General features: G+C 34.3%; 3 protein-coding genes across 3 annotated transcripts; 2 read left to right on the plus strand and 1 right to left on the minus strand.

Moving 5' to 3' along the window:
* The first annotated feature begins 625 nt into the window (after positions 1-625).
* On the plus strand, positions 626-6,994 carry LOC128166713 (trimethylguanosine synthase-like). Its single transcript, XM_052832031.1, has 11 exons — positions 626-713; positions 1,673-1,770; positions 2,122-2,365; positions 2,557-3,640; positions 4,093-4,207; positions 4,475-4,573; positions 4,718-5,307; positions 5,695-5,826; positions 6,166-6,381; positions 6,483-6,562; positions 6,660-6,994. Exons 2-11 carry the CDS (start codon positions 1,673-1,675, stop codon positions 6,837-6,839), a joined length of 2,838 nt encoding a protein of 945 aa, XP_052687991.1. The 5' UTR covers positions 626-713; the 3' UTR covers positions 6,840-6,994.
* Positions 6,995-9,179: 2,185 nt separating this feature from the next.
* Positions 9,180-13,152, minus strand: LOC128166714 (protein aveugle-like). Its single transcript, XM_052832033.1, has 5 exons — positions 12,973-13,152; positions 11,581-11,755; positions 11,226-11,292; positions 11,045-11,121; positions 9,180-10,543 (listed from the first exon to the last, which is right to left on the minus strand). Exons 1-5 carry the CDS (start codon positions 13,009-13,011, stop codon positions 10,464-10,466), a joined length of 438 nt encoding a protein of 145 aa, XP_052687993.1. The 5' UTR covers positions 13,012-13,152; the 3' UTR covers positions 9,180-10,463.
* An 847-nt stretch (positions 13,153-13,999) lies between these two features.
* On the plus strand, positions 14,000-14,987 carry LOC128166668 (profilin-4-like). Its single transcript, XM_052831970.1, has one exon. It carries the CDS (start codon positions 14,052-14,054, stop codon positions 14,484-14,486), a length of 435 nt encoding a protein of 144 aa, XP_052687930.1. The 5' UTR covers positions 14,000-14,051; the 3' UTR covers positions 14,487-14,987.
* The last annotated feature ends 1,305 nt before the right edge of the window (positions 14,988-16,292 follow it).

Here is a 16,292-nt window from a genome sequence, read left to right on the forward strand (position 1 = left end):
AAGGTAAATATTTTAAAATTTCCAGCGGGATTCGAACTTATACAGGTTCGTAATGAACCCTCTAACCAACTGCAAATTTAATCTATACATTTAACAAATTTTTCAAAAGAGCGGTCCCCATACAATTCGCCTCAGTTTAAATCAGCCAGTACCGGAATTACATGCTTCCAGATTTACTTTTTTGCGTACTGCGTCATAAAAAAGTGGTGTATAGAGCCACCTTAAAAAGTTTTTAAAGACTTTTTTTTTTAAATATAAGGGGGGGGGGGGCTTATGTGAAATTAAAAGTTTTCGTTTTTGGAACACGAAGAAAACGACAAAAATTGTTAATTTTTACAGGTTGCTTTTTACACCAAGGTCTCACAGGCACTTAAAATTGATGTTATAGGTAGAGGGTGATATTTTGTTTTTGAGAAATAAGCGTCTGGTGCTTGCGCAATATCTGAAGCTCCCGGTCTTAAAAAAAAAAGACTTGGGTCTTTTTAGAACTGCAGCTACCTCATTTTTAACATAACAACTATTGGCATTAAAAAAAATACAGAAGTAGCTTACAATTACACCCCCCCCCCCCAAAAAAAAGGGGGGGGGGGGTACGATTGTAGAGCTCTTTTTCATTAGAGGTAAAGAAATGTTAGAGAGTGTACTTTCATTTTCACATTATTGAACGCTGTGAGCACGTTTTCAATAAGAACTGGTTTCCTTGAACAATAAGGGTAAGAAACACGTAAAGCACAAAGATCTTGTACGTATGTGAAAACCTATTAAACATTTTCAACCGCACAAATGCTGTCTGCAGAAAAATGGATTGTAAATGGTTAATAGCACGAGTAACATATAGCCTAAATAATATTTTACCTGTTTCAAGTTTACCTTAGCGATGATGATGTTGATAAGCTTTAACAATTACAAGCACCTGCTAGAACCATCTCAGTACATTAGAAAATTAACAGTATATTCTTAGTATTTGGTTGCAGTAGCCACAAACTTAGTGCCCATAAATTTTGTTTCTCATATCAAAGGGAGTAAAATTCTTATTTGTAAATATATAATATAGTTTCCTCGAAAAGAAATTTACTGTTGTTTCACTTCCCATTTATATGATGCTTTGTTTAATATTAAAAAGGAATAAGTAACATTTTAAAGCTCTTCGTGGATTGTTTCACTATGTCTAGTTTGAGGTACGTATTGACAATTCGTGGTACAGAATACAGTGTGATCAACTTAATTGAAGTCTGTAATAACTCAGCAGTGAGTGTTGGATCAGAATTCTAAAACAAGACATAGGAGATAACTTATTTGCTTAACTTAGCCAAACATACTGAAATCAATATTTTGAAAATGATAAGGCATGAATGATAAAATATGCAATATTATAAATGGTTTTATACCAAAAATTAACAGATTATCTGCAGTTTCACCTATTGTTGTTTTGATAGACCAGAACATCTGACAACAGTTTGATCGCTAGTTGGTTTCTGCTTAATTATATATTTGAGCAGCACACTTATAAAAGTAATATCTCACTGAATTAACTCAAGCGCTTACTTGTTTTTGTTCTGTTTTGTTAGTTTGGGTATTGAAGGGGGGGGGGGGGGGGTGGCATTAAAATTTATTCAGTCACAATTTATAATCTGGCTTTAGAATGGATAAGAACTGGTGTTCATTTTGACAGATGTGCTACAACTGGAGTCATATTGCTGACCTGGAAGTTTATCTACAGAACAATGACCGTGATGTAGTCACCTGTCACTGTACCAGGGCATCCATTAGGTGAGGACGTCTATTGTATACCTACCTACTCCTTGATTAAAGGATGTAACAACCAAGTGCGTAGTAACCTTTTGATAAGTCAAGTATACTTTGCACATGACAACATATATATACAACCTCAATGTTCATGTTTATTAAATACTACATTGTATATAATTATATTGTACATTTATAAAGACACTGTATCATCTTACTTGTATGTTGATATTGCATTGTACAAACTGTAAACTAGCTTTTATTCTTGAAAAATTGTTGCAAGCTCGCGATGGCCTTGTTGTAGCTATTATTTTTCGCTAAATGTACCCCAGTATATACAATCGCCATTGTACATGTATATATGTATATTTTCAGTGACAGATATTTGTGCAGATTAGGAAACCAAAATCAATGGGAGAATGCTAGTGATGAAGATGGTGATGGTATCATTGACTTGACAGAGAACAATGAAGATAAAGAAGATGATTCAGTAGATGACAATGAAGCTGTGAATGAGCAAGACACAGAGGATAATAGAGAGTGTATAGATGAAGAGGCAGCTCTCATGTCCGCTTTAGGGCTACCAACGTCTTTTGGCTCCAAAACATCTACCACAGAGGTGCCAAGTTTTGATTAGAATTTGACAGTATTTTGAATATTAAAGAAATTCATTTGTTTTATAGGTTACATAATATTGCTTTCATATGCTAGTATGTTTAAAATGCTTGATGAAAAATCATTCATGTTGAGAGTTACTGCTGAAATATTAACCAATATTGTCCACTATAGAGATATCTTTACATTTTACAGAAACCAAAACCAAAAAAGTCATCTGGAAAAAAAAGAAAAAAGCAGAGTAAACGGAAAAAGAGTTCACAGAAATCAGTCCATGATTCTTCTTTAGTTGAAACTGGGGACATGTCCAACAACAGAGATCTTCAATTTGAACCAGCGTGGCAAAGCTACTGGGAGCAGTATGGGGAATACTTAGTGTGGGAGGGATGGGTAAATAAATATCCAGAACAGATTGACTCTGGGATGTACTTAGGGATTCCCTGTATAGCAGAAGTAGAGGTAGAAACTCAAGTAGCTGTGAGGGAACAAGATGAAGTAGAAAGAAAGAGTGAGGAGAATAAAACTGAGACTGTTTTACCAACCTGCTCTGGAAATAAAAGTCCAAAGGATGCAGGTTTGGAAAGTAAAGAGGATGAAAATAATGCAGCATCAAAAATTTGTGATGAAAAAGAAAAATTATGTGGAGGAAGTCCGTCCCATGTCTTCCCACAAGTGTGTAACAGGTTTCAGGAATCTTACAATGCTGCAATTGAAAATGTTATGAAAGAGAGAACAGAGAAGGAAGTGGTGAGAGACAATGGAGATCAGTCATCCTCAGTGACAGAAAACATTGCAAACCAGCAGACAGAGACGGTGAATCTGATGCACAGCTACTCTTATTCTGGGCCTCCACAACAGTACGAGAGAGAACAAGATCCTGAAGTGGGTGAGGAGAATTCCAATGGTGTCTGTGGAGATGATGGAAATGAGGTGCCTATGGGAGAATATACAAGTCAGGAGAATTATGATATAGCTTGGCAGGAGCTCTGGAATGAACACTACACAGAATTGTATTGGTACTATTACAACCAGTTTCTGAATGAGTTCAACAAACTTAAGGTTCCCAGGGAAACAGACCGGCAAACAGAATCACAGGGAGACAAGGAAACACCTCAGGAGGTTTCAAGTGACCATGTTTGTGGGGACAATGTGGATGATGCAGGAGAGGCTGTTGATATCAGGGAAGATGAGGTGGAAGATGGATCAGGGGAAGGCAGGAAGAGGAAGGCAGGCAACCAGACTACACAACAGACAGGGCAGCAGTGTACATCAGGGACCAGTAAGTGATGATAGGGGCATGGTCAAGATTTTAGGGAAGAATTTTCATATGGTGTTTTCCCATTTTAATGGGAAAAATGTTTAACTGAAGTATTTTTATCATGTGATTTTTTACCCATTAGATATACATGTAACTTACTGAAAAGGACATGGTTGATTAAAATGCTTATTTAAGGTATTTTTACAGATATAGTTAATGACTGATACATGTACTGTAGATTCCTATTACATGACACAAGAAATTAATATCCATGTAAAATCGCAGCTCACAGATTTTAAAACCTTGCTTTTATTTTTCGGACTGATGTAAACTAAATGAAACTGTGATAAAAAAAATTGGCATTTATGATTATATATTCTTGTGATTTGATGCATAATGGTTAAGTACTCATGTAAAATAAGGAATCTACACCATTTAATTGTTTTCATCTGTACTTTGTCTGTGTTTTGTAGGTGGTGGTAGCAGTGGACTGTCCACCAGTCAGTATGGGGGTGGGGCTCTATCAGGTGGGACAGGAGGTGGAGACAATGATCCCCCTGATGACCGTCCCAAAGATATCCCTAACAGGTGAAAGAGAACTTATTGAAATCAATGCAACTTAATTTTTAGTGTCTTTATAATAGAGTTAAGGGTTAAGTACATGTATCACAGTTCATTAAAGTATAAATGGTATAGTCATTATACATAAAGTGTACTGGTAATTTTCTACTAATCTGGGTGCAGAAACCATTAGTTAGCCTGTCCCCACAGTACCTTGCGAAAAAGTTTACCCTTATTAAAATTGCCACATGTGAGAATGGTCAACTATGATATCTATTTTTATATCTGATATAGCCATTCACAAGATGATGTCCCTTTAGAAGAAGATGGCAGGGAAGGGTTGAAGTTCATGGGATTTGCTTTAACAGAAGATAATGAAAATACACCAGAAAGGTATGGATATGAAAATAATGTTAAATTTAATTGGAAAATATATATTAATGTATGTTTTTAATAGTGAAAATTTATTATAATCGTACAACATGATAAACTTTGATAATAAAAAAAATTAAAACATCAGATTTTCTTTCAAAACAGACCTGTAAAAACTTCAAGAATGACAGTTGGAAAAATGAAGTATCTTGATAAAAAGGCATTGCGGAACAGTAAGAAAATGGACAAAGGAAAAGAACCCTCTCACTTCTGGTATGATGATAAAGGTGAAAAGTTAACATTCACAAAGAGTAAGGCCCTGAATAAGGTGAAACGATTCCTTGAAAAGGCTGATGATGAAGATAGAGAATTGGATCAGAAAATGGAGGGAGAACCTGGTGTGTGTAATGAGAGCGTGTTGGATATAAATGACTCGGATTCTTCTTCATCTTCTGATGATACCAGTAATTTACAACAAAAGCCTGGACCTCACTCTCAAAAAGATCAGGAACAAATTGAAATTGTAGACTTCAAGTTAAATAAAAATATTCACTCTGAAAAAGAGGTGTCAGTTGAAACTCAGTGCATGGAAAATGAGACAATACAAATTACCAGTCACAAGAAGAAAAAGAAGAGAAATAAAAAGAAAGTGAAAATGCCCCCAGAGGTGGCCAACAGTGAGGATTTGAGGAAGTACTGGGCCCAGAGGTACCGCCTGTTCTCTAGATTTGATGAGGGCATTAAGCTTGACAGAGGTATGTGTACACAGGGATAATATCTTCATAAACTGACTTGTTCTATGATAAATTACATGTAAGTAATTTCTGACAGTTTCATTAAGGTGATGGGTTAATAAGCAAGTATAAATTTTCATAGCTAACTATTTATACCTATGTGGGCACATGGTGTATATTTAATGTAGTCCCTGATAGGTGGAATAATCCTTAAGGTGGAGAACTAGGTCTATATTACAATGAACAGAGTTCAAACCTCAGGAGAGGAATATACCTTTGTTGAACCAACACATAATGGACATTCTATATCCAAGCACTCTATGAATCTACCTTTATATGAAATTTTTATCATCTTACTACATTCATTGATCTAGTTTCACATGAAACATTTCCTTGCTCTTGTTACAGAGGGATGGTTCTCGGTGACCCCTGAGAAAATAGCAGAGCACATTGCAGAGCGATGCCGATGTGATGTTATTGTGGATGCTTTCTGTGGTGTAGGGGGAAATGCTATACAATTTGCATTCACTTGTGAAAGAGGTATATTATATGGTTATGTGATGTGATTGTGCTGTAAATTAAGCAAATTTACTGTGGTTTCATCAATATTTGTTGAATACTAAATCATCATTGTTAAGTTTTCCACATATCAAAATGTTCATCAATGAAAGATATCTGATAAAACATTGCATTGATAAATATGTTATCCTGAAAACTGTGAATTTAATTGAATCTAAAGAAACTTTTTGCCCACGAATGCTTTTGAAATCATATTACCTGTATTTTATTCTACCGTGGGTAATTGAGTCAAAAATTGTATTCTACAGTGGTCATTAATCCTTAGTCACCTAATTTTGAGGATATGTATTATATTTACAGTTATAGCAATTGACATTGATCCTGACAGAGTGGCAATCGCCAAGCACAATGCCCGAGTGTATGGGGTGGAGGACAGGATAGAGTTCATCATCGGGGACTACTTCCACGTGGCTCCAAAACTCCGAGCTGATGTTGTGTTTCTGAGCCCTCCCTGGGGTGGTCCAGAGTATCTGGGAGCAGAAGTGTTTGATCTGGAGACCATGATTGAGTTAAAATCATATCCTTTTACTAGAATGAAGATATTTTTTGTTATAGAAAATTTATCAAATCTGTTTTTGAAGGACATAACTTTTGTGTGTATTTTCCTTAATAATGTACTTCAGCTATTTTTGATGTAGCAAGAAAAATCACAGACAATATTGCCTTCTTTGTTCCAAGAAATGCAAATGTTGAGCAAGTAAGTTTGAATGTGTTTGATTTTTATTTCCTTTTTTTAAAACGATGAAGAAAATACTTGTAGGATAACTCAGTAATTTTTATTTGACAATTTTTAGCTGACCTATTTGGCTGGTCCTGGGGGAAATGTGGAAATCGAGCAGAATCTTTTGAACAATAAACTGAAGACAATCACAGCCTACTATGGTGAACTTGTGCTGGAAGGAGAGCACATTGAGGAAACAGCACAGAATGTGGACAACATTACAGAGATTGAACAAATCAATCAATCAAATTAAACTCAAGAGACGGGGGACATCGAACATTAAACTGACATTCATTAAGATGCATGATTACACTATAAGCAGAAAGAATATACTGTAGTAAGGAAAAGAGAAAAGTTTACCATAAAAAACTCTAAAAAATGAATGAATAAAAAAATTCACATACTCAATTTATCTTTTAAGTCATTTATAAAGATATTCAATACACATATATATATATTGACATTGAGTTACATATTGAGCATTGACCGAGGAAAAAAAATACATGTACTAGTAAACAGCGTGTTTCTGGTTCCCTGGTTAACATTAATATACTTACTGAAAGTACATATAAATTGATTTTGATTTCAGTAATTATCATTTATTCTGGCTGATGACTAAGAAGACAAAATAAATTAACCATGAAAGATTGTTAGGTAGAACAAAAATTGCTCAGTGGCCAGTACAGCAAGTTTTGAATATCACAAATCAGTGTGCACAATATGTTAAAGGCTAGGACTTTGCTGTACACATCAAAAGATGCAATTTACTATTAACGGAAAAATAGGATTAGCTTTTTTAAAATTATCTTGAAATAAAGATAAGATGAGCACTTTTGGAATTTATTCTAGTTTATCAGATCTACCAGGTACTTTGTTCAGATATATGTTCATCTTATTTTTATGCTAGGAATTAGACTTTGTAAAACTGATTTGTCAGAGTTATGACAGTTGGCAATTGTTCAGGTGAGCAATACGGCCAGTGGACCTCGTTTCATACCTTTATGTATTGATGTATCTGCATAGTCGCAGGTTAGATTAAAATGAACAATCACAGAATGCCAAACCATATCTACAACTAAATATCTCTGCTTTTAGATTTCTGATCATTGGCCATAGACTGATTGATGTACAGTACCGATCAGACCCAACCTAACACAAGAGTAAACCCCAACTAAACCCCGGGTTTACTTTGAAATTGCTTTTGAGGTCAACTGTATGCACTGAAGTGTGAAGCAGACTAGTATTTTATCTTACCATCCTACTGCCTGTAATTCCTACCCTTTGTGTATTCCAAATACACAGTTAGCCTCTGCTTTCAGGGGTATACTTCTGACTGGGTTTACTCTCTGTGTCCACTCTGGGTTTACTTTGGGTTTACTCTGGGTCCACTCTAGTAAACCCGAAGTAAACCCAGGGTTTAGTTGGGGTTTACTTTCTATTAGGTTGGGTCTGATCGGTACTGTAACATTTTAACCATGGTTTGTCCAAACTTTGTAAACAAGAAAGAGACTATACTGTTTGAATGATATCATACTCATACATGTGTTATGTACCGGCGGTATGCAAAATGTACAGTTTTTCTACCCAATTCACGGTGTACCGTCAAGACACCAAAATTCGCGGAATGTGAAAATTTGTACAGTAATTTACTGTTACTTCTTAATAAGGGGATGTTATTTGCAAGGAGTACCATATTTATTTTCAAAGGCAGAGGTTGAAGGCCATGGTCCCTTCAGCTTGCATCTTTGCTAGCCAAGGGTTTACGATCCACTCCGCTCCTCTACAACTCAATTGCTAGACGGCGCTGTGCTGTTTCTGTAAACACTGGCTTAATCTGCCAAAGGTTGTAGAGGAGCACAGTGGATCATAAACCTTGCTATGTTGTTCAGCTTAGTGTTGATGATTATACACACTGGATTGCAAGAGGAAGAAATATTTCTTTTGCAATGTTGCCACAGCTCCATCTTAAATGGAAATTCCTGGTCTTCAAACCTTTTAGACAAGATATAGATGACACCTTTAAGGGCAAGATGATTTTACTGGGTAAACAATTTGCTCAAAGCATGAGGGAGAGCCCCATTTACTTCCCTCTTCAGAAACAAGATGAACATACATGCATCACATTCCTTCAGTGTAGTTAAAACTATGATTCTCAATCTTATGGGGAAAAATTCACAAGTACATGTAAATCAGTTGATAAATATTATCAATTTCAACTAGAATTAGGGCATGAATGCACACCAAATGATATAAATTTGCTGCATGTTGATAATAGATAAATGATGTTTAATTTGTAAATTAGTGGTAAATGTATGTTTCAGTCATAAAGAGGGTCATGTTCATGACACAGATCTTTGTATGAAAATAGTTTGAACAGTTCCTCTCAAATGAAGGCAACTACAAAATGAGGAAGTGAAAAGTAATAAAGTCTTTGACCACACAGGCTTATAAGATTACAGATTCCTTCCTTTTTTATATATAAATTTCCTCAAAGAGCTGCAATGCATTTGGCAATATCAATTCTTTTTAATTAAATTTTTCTATAATTGGCCAAGACATCCAAGGTTATTCTAATAAAAACTGCAAACATAGGTGTAGTCATTCAGTTTTCAATTAACTTTTTAATGCCTTTCAAATCGTGTAAATAAAAATGAATTCTTGCTTGATTCATACATGTACTTTGTAACTGAATTGTCATCAAAATTTAATACAAAATCATACACAATCATATCAAAACTCAACATAATGTATATTTGGAGAAATGCTTTGATGATATATGAACTTGTCTGCATGCCTTCTACCAGGACCTGCATTGGGAACATTTTCCAGTAAATCATGAATAAACATACAGTATTGCAGACTGATTTCCTAAGAGATGCTAATTAACTGAACACAAAATATTTCTGCTAATTCCTTAAATGTTAAACAATACAAAAGCATTTTCAATGATTGTACATAAACTACAAGTACTACATTAATTGTGTACTTGAAAAATACTACTCAGCTTTCTGTAAAAGATAATTAAATGTATTTATTACACATTTAGCAAAAACTGAAAAATGACTACATGTATTTCTTTGGTATATGTATATGATCTTGAAACTTTATAGTTGATAGTAGAAGCAAGACCAACCTGTGCTTTCCAATACAATAATGTGTTACAATGTATATATCGATAAAAAAAATCAAATGCCATCGGGATCAATTAATTACACTGTAAACATAATGTTTCTTTAAAATACAAAGCAAGCTCACAACATTCATTCAAATACAAAAATTTTACAACCAATATATTTTAATGTAAAAATTAATCTTTGAAATATGAATACAATGTATCTATTTCATTTTTTTTTTTAAACATTCTGTTTACTGGTACATTGTACTTGTATTCATTATCATTTGTTCTTCAGAAGCTATATTTCCATTTCTTATACATGTAAATAAAAACAACAATGTATATGAGCTCTATATTTTTGCATTTCATATATACCTGTCTGTGTATAGATTTTTATAAACCCACCCCCTAACCCCCATCAATACCGGCAAAATGATAGATCAAAGAGTTTAAGTGCTGATCTCTTTTGAATCAAATGATTTTAGTGTTTTACAGATACCATAATCTTTACAATATGCAAATCTAAGATTACTTCTTTCCATGTGCACCTTCTTAAGCATACATGTAGTAACGTGAATATGAATACTTGTAAAAAATTAATATTTGTATACTCATAAAAATAAAAAAAAAATATCTGATGCAACAATCTACCAAAAAATCACATGAAGTAGGATGAATTTCAAGTGTGAAAAAGGATGTCTCTGCAAATAGATTTGTGACAGTATGAATGCTTGTAAGGGGAGTAAGAAGCCAGGGTAGAAGTTATTTCTTGTTGCTTTCTGAATGTTTATCTTTGTCTTTCTCTTTGATAGATTGGTATCTACTTTGTGCAAATCCACTTCCTGCAATAATCAAATACAAAGTCATTAGGCCTAAATACCACAATGGAGAGAGGGACAAATAATTGTCTATAATATGGTGGGTGTGTAGTTATTTCAAATAACTAAGACATGATTTCATATATTCAAATCAAGTACTGGTATTTATTGATGTTATCTGATAGAACATGAACATTCGTATTAATTTACAACAAATATTCTGATGCACATGAAGAAAAGATGATGACATCTAGCTTACATTTTCAGATTTCATAAATTTTAAAATACAGTAAACAAACTTTTATTCGAGACACCTAGTTTTCAATTTACAAGGGATAAACTGGTTTGTGGTTTATAACAGAGCCTACGTCCATAAACTTGAATAAATATGACATATTTTAATAGTGTAAAGGAATGGTTTTTAGCCAGAAAAATTCAACATTAAGATGATTACAAGAACCTCACAAAGTTTTCTAATACATGAATAAAAGTTGGTTTAACGTATGTGTTTATTTTTCTTTGTACCTTCTTGATCCATATTTTTCAGATCTGTCATTTCATGTTTTAATCTCTGCCTCAGTATATGCTGCATAAGTTCCCTTCTGAAATACCACAAGCCCATAAATAAACTGGTACCTCAGAAAAAAAAGAGTTATCTTTAAAAAATACCAATAACATATAAAATTGAAAGATAAGGAAAACCAACCTGTGGTTTGGATTTGCAATGCCCATTTTCTCTAGCTTGATTTCATTCATCCTAATAAGTGTTCTTCCTGTTTGAAAAAATATATTCATTTATCAGTTACATGTATATAAATACATATCTTATGGTATGAGATAAAAAAAATAATTTGATGAGCAATTTGTACAGTCCTGACATGACATCTGATTCAATTTCAAATAATATTACATGTATCAATTAAGAGCCCTCAAGGTGAAACAAGATCCACATGTATACACAAAAGGGAAGAAGCTGCATGTTTAAAAGGAAAACATACAAAAATATTTAAACATATATTGGTACATAACTGGTAATAATCTATATCATTAATTATACATACCAGTCACTTCCTGTTCAAGCAAAAGTTCCCCGTACTTTTCATGCAGAGCACCACACCACTTCTTCATCCATTTGTTCACGTCTGCACAGTCCCAAAAATAGAGCGGTTTAGGTTTACTCTTGTTTGGCTTTTTTCCATGAGGGTGAACTGAATTTGATTGGTCTCGCGTTCGTGGCTACAAAAAAAAAGATAATTTGTGAATGCTTTAACATAGAATTTTTTAACAATAATTTGATCTATTTTAAGATTTTTAGAGAAAATTTATGTTCAAAGTAGTTTGACCTTTGACTGCATAATCTTATAATCAAATATATTGTAATCTTTGTGGTGTTCCTGTATACCAATTTTTATGCATATCAATCAAAGTGTCCCAACATACGGAGCAAACACTATCTTTCTATTTGCAAACTGTTGGATTGTTGATGATGAGTGAGTGAACTCATCTGAAGTTCCTGATGCTCTTATCCCAACAGACACATCGCAAAACATATTGATATATTTATCTGACACTAATGATACTTCAGTAACTTGTTTTTGTATGAATTGAGTGACTTTGAAAATGTGACCGGAATCCTGTGAAACAAATAGTAATAGCAGTAATAAAAAGTCTATCATCTAAAATTTCACCTCTGCATGTCTCAGAAATAAACTACCGGTAAAGTTAACAATAATATTTTTTCTACACAAGCCCCTCTGCCTGGGACAATGCAATATACAGCATTGTCATGAACAAAATCAATCATGACAATGCTGGTCTGATCACAGGGGCTTGCATAGAAATAAAAAACATTGTTAAAAAAGTGGGTACCTCGGTGGAAAAATAACAACGGAGGCCACCATCTTCGATGTGTTATACTGTCTCGCTTCATTTGCTAATATCCAATTTAAAACATTATACTAGAAACTTGTGGCTATTCGTATTCCTTTAAAAATGATTCTCCTTAGAAATATCATCTCCAGATAAGTTCATTTTTACACCAACATTAACAAACTTGTTGTTTTCTCACGTAAACATTGAAAATCAACAACTCCTTGGCTTCTGCAGAAAGCGAAAGTACAGCATGTGAGATCTCTGACATACAATTGGCTATGAGAAAAGCCAAGGAGTTGTTGATTTTAGATGTTTACCAAAAAAAAAGATAAAATTTGTTGATGTAGACGTAAATAGAATTAAACTGGAGGTGAGATCTTAAAGAAATATCATTTATAACTTTAGGAATACGAATCGAGACAAGTTAATAGTATAACGTTTTAAAAGAGAAATTAGCTGATAAAGCGAGGAGACATCCAAGATGGCAACCTCCCTTATTAATTTTCATCCAAGGTACCCACTATTTGAAGTTTGAATTTTTTTTTACACAAGCACCTGTGCTCTGATAACGGGTTCCTTACCTGCTGGCGATGGTCCCCAGCTCTTTGTTCTGAATTCATTACTTCAAAAATGATTGGATTGATTACATATTGTTAATTTGTTCTATATAGAATTCGCCATTTCATTTTCAATGTTTTTCCTGACAGTTTACAATGTGACACAGAACAGGGAAATAGAAGGAAATTAAAACGGATATTGAAGATCGGTAGATAAAAGTGAAAACTAATGAATGGAATATTCCGGATGAAGGAGAGGAGGGACCTACGACAACAAACACCATAGTCTCGAGACAACAAACACCACCACTGGCATTTCACCAGATATATAAATAAATAAATTATCTGAGTTAACATAAATTCTAAATTATACATGCGGATCAAGGTGACCATGTATCATAATCAGTGGCGTCGGAAGCAAATTGAAAATGGGGGGGGGGGGGGGGGCAGGGCTTGACTAATCATCAGAAATCTTGACACCCCCCCCCCCCTCAAAAAAAAAAGGGGGGGGGGGGTAGTGTACCTATATCTGCAATTTTCAATATCACTCTATTGATATTCAATATTTCTTTATTTTCATTTTAATTCCTTGCATTCTACCGAAAATTTAATGAGGTGGGAGAAGGGGGTGATAGCTTCCTGAAACTTCAAATTTTATATCTGTTAAGAAAAATTATGTTTCCTGCGAGAAAAAGGGGGGAGCTGGCCCCTCCTTGATGCTATGTGCCAGATGGTTAGGTCTAACTTTGCCCCCCAAAAAGCCCCCCCCCCCCCCGTTCCGACGCATATGATAATGTTTTATTTAAAACACCACAATATTATTGTTTTATTCAACTCTCTCTCTCTCTCTCTCTCTCTCTCTCTCTCTCTCTCTCTCTCTCTCTCTCTCTCTCTCTCTCTGATATACGGTTTTTTTCTGGCAAAAAACCATGTGTCAAAAGATAACTTTAAGCCATATCGGTTATTTATCGATTTATCCTAGCACTTCATTGAATTTTTTTAAATGTCGTATTCAATCCGCTCAAATAATAATTCTACAGGCATTTAAATTTATTGTTAATGGTAAGGCACACAAACAAATAACTTGCAGAAGAACCATCATCATGGAGGTTTCCCGGTTGGAAAATAGTTCCCTTCGAGAGGAATACGTTCTTAAATTATGGGATAGTTATATCTTGGACAATTTAGTGGAAGCGGATCCCTGTCAAATAGGAATCTATGACGTAAGGACTAAACGGCGGATCACCAGCAGTGACGGTTTCTGGGTATCTCCAAAGGAACTCGAAGTCGTGATCGAGGGAGTTACCTATCCAGACCTCGTACAGAGGAACGGACTTGTTATCAATGGAAAAACTTACGACGTCCGATTAGCCGATGGAAAGAATGGAATATTCGCTCGTAAGGAGTTCCACGGATGTACTGTGTGTAAAACGTTCACACTTCTTATCATAGCTGTGACGGACGAACGCTACGAGGCCAAAGTCTGCAATGAACAGGTCATGAAACTAGGCGATTTCCTAAGGAGAGCGGGATTATAAGTGGAATAAAAGTTGAACTTTTGACGCTTTAATTAGTGATCTACCGACGAAATACTCAAACAGCATGCCAATGTGCATGCCGCTTTATAGCCCAATAGCACATCAAAACAGGCAGTACTGAATACTGTGTATAATTATGGTCTTCGTTTATATTTGAGTATGATTGTATTAGCACGTTATAGATGTATTACATATGTGTTGTTTTTTTTTTATAGAAATGTTAATAAATAAGGTTTTGCATAAGTAAAGATTTTAGTTTAATCGAACAAATGATATAGACTGTACACTAATAAACTTTATAGCGAAGCGCCAGAAACAAGAATTCTATGAGTTTATAATATATCTTTTATTTGGGGAATGGCGCTGAGTTCGCTGTAAGAGTGAATTCGTTTTAAGCGCTTTCGCTATAACCGTGTTTTACAGTAGCATGTATAAACGAGGTCTGAGTCAAAGGTTGGTGGAATCGTGATGAAATGGAGACAAATAAAATATGATATAGCATGTATATTTTAATTTTTGTCAACGACGAACTTAGAATGTGGACGACTTTGAATTATAAGCTTGCACAACGTTCATTAATGGTCTTGACATTTGAAAAACCCGTCTGCGTTTAGTTGTGAAATATTAGATATTGTTAATGTATATATCACAAACAACCGTACAAAATCACACAGATGCATACCTTTAAAAAAACCATTCATCATGGTAAATTGTGCATGTATTCATAGATATTTAGAAAAGCACAGGGGTAGTCTAGCTTAGACTCTCCAATATTGAGTTCGCCATGGCGTAATGCACGAAATGATGTCTGATTTTTTTTTTGGTCATCAGATTGAATTTTCTTCTATAGTTTTGAAATAAATTGAAAAATCGTCAAAAATATTTAGATACGCAGAGCTCAAAATCTTTCTACATAGCAACGATTCTCGAATCGTTGAAATGTCAATACATTCAGATATGCAGTGCTCAAAAAAATATTTAGCAAAGATTATCGCATCGTTGAGACTGATGTGAATATGTTTCGCAGTATACACGTATAAACTACTAATCTTAACAAAATCTTAAAGCTGCTTGGTCCGATTTTTTTAATAATTACAGTATCAAATTTTTTTCATACAAATCATTTATCTTAGAAAGTTATGGACTTTCTTCTATTTACACTAGCAGAATCAGTCTCCTTTCAAAGTCAGAAATATTCAAGTTAAATAAAAATAATTTCTCTTTGGGCAAACGAAAAAACAAACCAAAATGTATCACGGCAGGAAACTGCTTGGTTTCGTCCTCCGAATGATTGGGGTTATTCAACCCGCTTGCTATATGTATGCATCGATTGTAAAGAAAGCAGACTTTAGAAATATTAGCGAACAAAACGTACACATGTTGATTTGTAATTTGTCTGATCATTTCGACTTTATTTAAAGCGATGTCAAATTCGTAATACAACCATACCCGTCTCGTCGCCAGTGGCGAAATTTATCATGAGGCGAAATAACGCGGTACCTTTTAATGTCGTTTGTTTTTGTTATCAAATCTTGTTCTTTTTTTTCTTCATTGAAATTTGGCATAATTGACGGGTAAAACTACTGCAATGTCTATTATTATACATATACTAAGCATAGCAGTCGTTTTAAAGCGTGCATAAAATTTGATATAAAATCGGACCAATTAAGCAGCTTTAACAACAAACTAATGAAAGCAGTGTACAATTGACATACTTTCTGAATGCAAATAAAGTCATTATTTTGGTTTTAAAAGTATTTAAAAACATATTTAGTTAAAATTTTAATATTAAAACATGCACCAGCT

Source organism: Crassostrea angulata, chromosome 10 (assembly GCF_025612915.1).
Source record: "Crassostrea angulata isolate pt1a10 chromosome 10, ASM2561291v2, whole genome shotgun sequence".
Classification (NCBI taxonomy): domain Eukaryota; kingdom Metazoa; phylum Mollusca; class Bivalvia; order Ostreida; family Ostreidae; genus Magallana; species Magallana angulata.